This window comes from Triticum dicoccoides, chromosome 3B (assembly GCF_002162155.2).
Source record: "Triticum dicoccoides isolate Atlit2015 ecotype Zavitan chromosome 3B, WEW_v2.0, whole genome shotgun sequence".
Classification (NCBI taxonomy): Eukaryota; Viridiplantae; Streptophyta; class Magnoliopsida; order Poales; family Poaceae; genus Triticum; species Triticum dicoccoides.
Genome location: NC_041385.1, coordinates 403,433,279 through 403,439,579, shown reverse-complemented (window position 1 = coordinate 403,439,579; position 6,301 = coordinate 403,433,279). Strand labels below are relative to the sequence as shown.

The 6,301-nt window shown below is 43.2% G+C and overlaps 1 protein-coding gene across 5 annotated transcripts; it reads right to left on the bottom strand.

The window, feature by feature from the left end:
• Positions 1-242: 242 nt before the first annotated feature.
• Positions 243-5,887, bottom strand: LOC119276217 (probable receptor-like protein kinase At2g42960). 5 transcript variants are annotated; one of them, XM_037557235.1, is made up of 10 exons: positions 5,518-5,887; positions 4,965-5,074; positions 4,811-4,868; positions 3,758-4,429; positions 3,537-3,641; positions 1,560-1,682; positions 1,310-1,480; positions 1,048-1,177; positions 721-930; positions 243-630 (listed from the first exon to the last, which is right to left on the bottom strand). In XM_037557235.1, exons 4-10 carry the CDS (start codon positions 4,417-4,419, stop codon positions 583-585), a joined length of 1,449 nt encoding a protein of 482 aa, XP_037413132.1. In that variant the 5' UTR covers positions 4,420-4,429; positions 4,811-4,868; positions 4,965-5,074; positions 5,518-5,887; the 3' UTR covers positions 243-582. The 5 variants fall into 5 exon arrangements, with proteins under 5 accessions (XP_037413132.1, XP_037413133.1, XP_037413130.1 ...); XM_037557236.1 differs by lacking the exon at positions 5,518-5,887 and adding an exon at positions 5,291-5,305; XM_037557233.1 differs by lacking the exon at positions 4,965-5,074.
• Between the last annotated feature and the right edge of the window lie 414 nt (positions 5,888-6,301).

The following is a 6,301-nucleotide window of genomic DNA, read 5'->3' as shown; positions in this document are numbered from 1 at the left end:
TTTGGGTAAGTGGAGAAAAATGATGGTCGTTGTGCCACCGACTGGCGGGACAGGGGGAGGAGTAGGCACGCGTCGTGCGCATCCGATTCAATGTCCGCGCCAACACAAATGAGGCCCAAATTTGGGCCAGGAATGGGTCGTCGGGCGGACATTCGTTTGGGTTGGCGCATTGGGCCTGACTTATGTGTCCGTTTTGATCCAAGCAGACACGTCCGGACGAAGTAGGTCGGCACTTTGGAGTTGCTCTAAGTGACTTGATCAACTAAAACATAGATAAATACAAATGTACTGGCAAACAAGTTCTCGCTACCCAGTACTATCAGCCTACTTGATGTACATTTCGAAAATGCATATGCTGTTTCAGCGACTTTTGGAAGTTGAGAGTCGCGATCAGGAATTACTCTTGTGGAATGTGGATTCCCATCATAGTAATCTACCATCCAGTACGATCATAAGCAGAAGGCTTATTTCATCCTCTGTTTTTGCCAGCGAAAGCTTTATTTACATTTTACGTCCCAGATGATGTTTCTTATCGCAAGCAATTTCAACACACGCGGCCTTGACTTGGACTGCTAACCCAGGTCAGGTGTCTCCACCATCGACATGCGCCGGCCGGCTCTTCCTCCGTTCCTTGAGTGACATCAGACTTGAGAGTTCAGACTATTGCAATTTGACACTTAACACATAAGTAAGAAAGTAGATACAGTACTCAGTACAAACCTCCCGTGATAGCCCATCCTCTGCTTCGAGCATACGAACGGCCTGACCCATAGTAGGCCTTCTGTCAGCAACGGGGTCTACACACTTGAGCGCGACTAGGAGAGCACGCTTGAGAGCCTGTTTAGTTGGTTTAGCCTCCATTTCAGAATCAACCACCTCCTCTGCTCTCCTGCTGCCAACCATCTGTTTAAGCCACTCCACCATATGGACCTGCAGGGTATCCATGTCAGCATTTCTTTCCCCAATTAAAAACCACAAGATTTGGAAAGAAACAGGTATATATGTTTGAGGCATGCATGATTGCTACAGGGTTCTGTGCGTGCTCACCTCATTGGCAGGCCGGCTGTAGTTAACAGGATCCCTTCCAGTCACGGCTTCCAAGAGTAGTACCCCAAAACTGTACACATCGCTCTTTTCATTTAGCAGTCCAGTATTTACGTATTCAGGGGCTACATAGCTGAAAACAATGCAACCGAGTTAATAGATTGTTACCTTGTCAATTCCTAATGGATAATTCAACTCAGGGAAATGGGTTCACTGGATATCAATGTTTCTGCAACTCAGTGACAGCATGACAATAAGAGCTTACCCAAAAGTCCCCATAACTCGAGTAGTTATATGGCTCTTCCCTTCACCCAAGAGCTTAGATAATCCAAAGTCAGAAAGTTTTCCATTGAATTCTTCGTCAATAAGGATATTACTTGATTTGATATCACGGTGAATAACTTTTGGCTCTATGCCTTCGTGCAAATAAGCCAGTCTGCCAAGCAGAATGATTTGTTCAAAGAGGGCCCAATATAGAAGAAAGAAACCAAATTCAAGAATAGGACATCACTTACGCTTTAGCAATGCCAAGGGTAATTTTTATGCGGGCTTCCCAGGTAAGAACACCTTGTTGACGCATCGCACCATGCAACCACTGTTCTAAGTTGCCGTTGCTGATGTATTCGTAGACAAGCATCCTGCAAGAAGAGTTACTTAATTGTAGTGGCTGCAAATAGTAATTGTTACACAAAAGTACTATATACACCAATCAAGCAAATAGACTTTCATGTGTTTATATGCATTTATATAAACTTTAAAAGGTTATACTTGTATTGGCTTAAGAAAACAGACTTAAAACCTAAGGAGGAAAAAAATGGATCAACCAGTCACTCCGTGAAATAATTGCACCTCACGTGAGTCGAGCCCTGATGGGCGGATTGGTGCTAGTGCACCAAGACAGTCTTTTCTTATTCATTCTACACCATCTAGATAAGTAAAAGAACATATTGTACAATGGATTATCTCGTAGTGTTATCTCTAGCAATGCTCCTCAGATTATTGGATGATTAAAATTAAATAAGGAAATGTGTGATCGAGACAAGACATCTCGTATAATGGTGAAAAATGTCTTCTATTTCTTGCTAAGAGGTCATCTCTTAGCTAAGAGGAGGCAAACTCCCTTTTTCCTCGTTCATCATACAATCTACATGGTACTGCCAAGATAACACCATTGTAGATGCCCTAAGGAGATAGGAAGCTATTTAGGCCCCGTTCGGAAGTCCTCCAGATTCAAGAAATCCACGTCTCCAGCTTCCAACGCCAGCTTCCAGCTTCTCCGTGAGGTGCTGCGTGCGTTCGGGAGGCTGTGGCCAGCTTCTCCCTCCGCTGCATGGGCTGGCGATGGGCTACAGGGACATGGGCTGTTTGGGAACGAAGATGGTGACATGGGCTGCCGGCCCAGTTCGGAGTGAAAGGCGTGGAAGCGTCCACGTCTACTCGCTGGCTCGTACAGGAGCTCGGGAAGAAATAGATCGAACCGGTACGCAACTTAGCGGTGGCATTCCCATGTAATTTCAACGAAGTCCAACTTCTCGTTTTGAGCTGGAAGCTGGGAGCTGGGTTCGACTAGCTTCTCGTTTTTGCACTGGCAGGGTCGTTTGCTCCGCGAAGCCAGCTTCTTGGAGCTGCCGCGTTCGGGACGGCTCCACGCGCTGAGCCTAGAAGCTGGGAGCAGGAGAGGTTCCGAACGGGGCCTTACTGTACGATATACCAATACTCAATCCATAATAACATAAGGACATGACTGTGGCAGACAACTGTTGTGAGCAAATATTGGTCAGGTAAGATCAATTATGAACAAAGCAGTATCTTGTCACCTAGGCTCGACATAATATTAGCAAGACGTGATTCAGACTGCATAAATCAAACATATACATAAACTTCAAATATATTTTTAGGCAAATGACGAGCTAAAGATGGTAATATTACACATGTTTCTTGAAACAGCATTGGTACCTGAACTGCATATAAAGTGGATGAATGCTTATCATAAATCTCTTACTAGTTACTAATTCGCAAAATGATTCTAAATGATGCCTTCATACTCATATTCAACATTTAATAACTGAACATAATAAGCATCAAGCACACTAAGATAACAACTGAAAACTTTTGTTTGAGATAGACAACAATGTTGCATATTCTATGTGGAGCTAGTGTTGGTATCTGATTATATACAATTTTCCTCAGTAGATTTGAGATGACAAAGTCTGCTAGCTAACTGTATCAATATTTTGGTAATTAGTGCATTGTACATAAACATTGAAAGCAAGCCTTGCAATCATACAAATTGCTATCTGCAACTTTTAACTAAAGAACTTAAAAAATAAACTCAAGAGATGTGATGGGAATAAAATAATAAACATGAAAAATATATAGTAATGTAACTATCCGTGCAAGACAAATATATGGGACTGCAGCTTGACGAATATTGGTGAATGGAAGAAAAAATAAAAAAGTCTGGTTAACAGAGTGTGTAAACAAAGATTCACCTGTGGCTTCCCTCAACACAGTAACCCAGAAGTCGCACCAGATTCTTATGCCTAACATGACCAATGGCCTCAACTTCGACCCTGAACTCTTTCTCTGCCTGGCCCCTGGAAAAACATACCAAGATTTCAGAGAAGTCAATAATATATTACTCACAGCATGTAATTTTGTGGTCTATAAGAAGTTATTCTTTATGGTAAGAATCAACGTTAATGTCTCTTACACGTTATTAAAAAGTTTTTTGATTGCAACATCAGTTCCATTTACAAGACAGCCATGATAAACAACCCCATATCCGCCCTCTCCAATGATATACTCATTAGAGAACCCATTTGTTGAATGCTCCAACTCTCTGAGAGTATACCAATGACCCAAACCCAGGTGAGAGAACTCTGGGAGACCAGCCCGAGGAGACATGGACATGGTGGCACACTGAGAGTACTCCCTCTTATCATATGCTGAACTGCCTTCATCACCAGAGTATAACTCCTGGGCCCTATCATATTGGTGCGAGCTGCACTCAATCAAATTATGATCATCACTTGATTTGCTCGTAATCAAGTGAGCGAACACTTTCCCCGATTCTTTCTCTGGATCTCTCTCCTTCACTGGAAAGATGTGACTTTCTGGGGCACAGATGTTCTCCACAAAAGCTCGGCTACCAACTTCATCTACTGCAATCTCTTTGGTTACATCTGGGATTTCAGGCTCAGCAATATCATGATGATTCCCTCGTCTCCTCCAGTATATCAACAGGAAGCATATGAGGCCTAGGACAAACAGAATTGCAGCCCAAATGCTTATGCCAAGCACAACCCATAGTCTCAAACCAAAAGGCGGGGTTCTGGACAATAACTCCACCCGTAAGTTTTCACTTGTTGACATTATGATTTCCCTGCAACCAGGACACACTTCAGCATTAGGTCATCTTTGCTGCACATCATCAGAAATAATAGGATTGTGGTGATATTTTTAGACAGTATAAATAAACAAAGAGATTGAATAACAAATTGGTAACACATAAAGCCATTATCAAGGTAACCAAAAGGAGAATAAAATGCCTAGTTACATAAAGGTTATTCAAGTAAATCACACAAGAATGGCTTTACTAGAAACCAAGAAAGTGTTGATGGCACTCCAGAAAAATATTGAATACAGTACTAACATAATCTCTTCAGTAAAATGTAACAAAATGGCACAAGATCATGTAGAGATCCCTGCCTTCAATGATTATAGAATTATACGAGAACTAAACACCGAGTTACAGATTGTTTACCTGACCGACAACTGGACAGTCGCTTGCAGCTCATAGACCAGACCAGCAACATAAAAACCTAATTCAACATTGATAAAAATGTTAAAAGATGATTATCTACAGAATTCAGGAAGTCCAAACGATCAATTTGTTCATAGTGTATAAGAAAAACAACCGTTATAAAGCAATTGCTTGGCCTCTGAGTGCAACTAACATTAGCTCCAAAGATCAAACATGATACTCATGTTATGAAGCAACCTTGAGTACGTGATGTTTCCCAGAGTACTGCTGATACATTGACAAAACAAAATAATACACAAAAACTCTATATATCATGATCAAGAAAGAAGAGGCGACCCAAATTTCATAGGGAACAGACTGGAAGCAGAGATGGGGAAGTCCAGTTTACAGATAGAGGATGATAAAGACTAGCAGTTTGGGTTCAATTATGAGCGACATTCATCCAAGAGAACCAAGAAACCATTAACTTGGTTAATCTACCTGGAGCAAACACCCAGAACACATTAACACTGACTAAATCTGGGGCAAGTAGCTCCGGTGTCTTCCATGGGAGCACCATGTGAGTGACACAGGACGCATCTTATGGATGTGAGCCTTGGTAGGCAAACACACAAGCAACTCGCCTGCACTCTCACGAACACCACCAGCACGCATATAAACCACACAGCCTCAAACTAGAGACATGTTATCTTATCAACCATGCTCACCTGGGCATCATCAAGCGGGCCAAGAACGGGCAGAGGAGGCCGAACCCGTCCGCCAGCCCACCGCCCGCGCTCACGGAGACCACCATTCGGCCCCGCCACCGCTGCCCGCTGGTACTCCTACCCTACTGGAGAGGTGGAGAGATCGAAGTGGCCGAGGCCAGCCAAGTCGAGTCTTGGTTGAGGCGAGGAGATTTCTCTTGGTTGGTGAAGTGCCTCTCTTCCTTCCTGGCCCGTTCCGGCACACGCTTGTTGGTTTCTTTCGGCCGGAAGTCCGTGCCTGGAGTAGCACTGGAATTTAGTAGTACCACCAGCTCGTTTTCTTTCTTTTTTCTTGGTTGGATTTTGGTGAGCTGTATCCGGATCAGCTTGTCTGCCGAATTAAAACGCCAAAATAGATGAAAATTTCTTCTGTGAACGGAAAAAACAAAGGCTAGATGCATGAAATGAGACTAGTCTACACTTGTGAAATACTAATAAGGAGTACCAATATTTTCTGTGAACGTGTGCAATCGTGACCAAGTTGTTCGGTCAGGAATATCTTGCTAGGTTGGGCTCCCTTCCTTGGCTAGGCATTATCCTCTCCTCCTCCTTTGCTTTACAACTCCCACTGACTATAAGTGAAAGAAAAGCAGGGGCGCACTCGTGTAAAGATGGTACCGGCTTTGGGGTTCATCGACCTGTGCTGTATTGCCCTCCTTTCCTTTCCTTCTTTTCTTTCCTTGAGGTCGAAGAAACCAAAAGAAGATGGCGCATGTACGTACGTACGTACGTTCGCTCTGGAGCA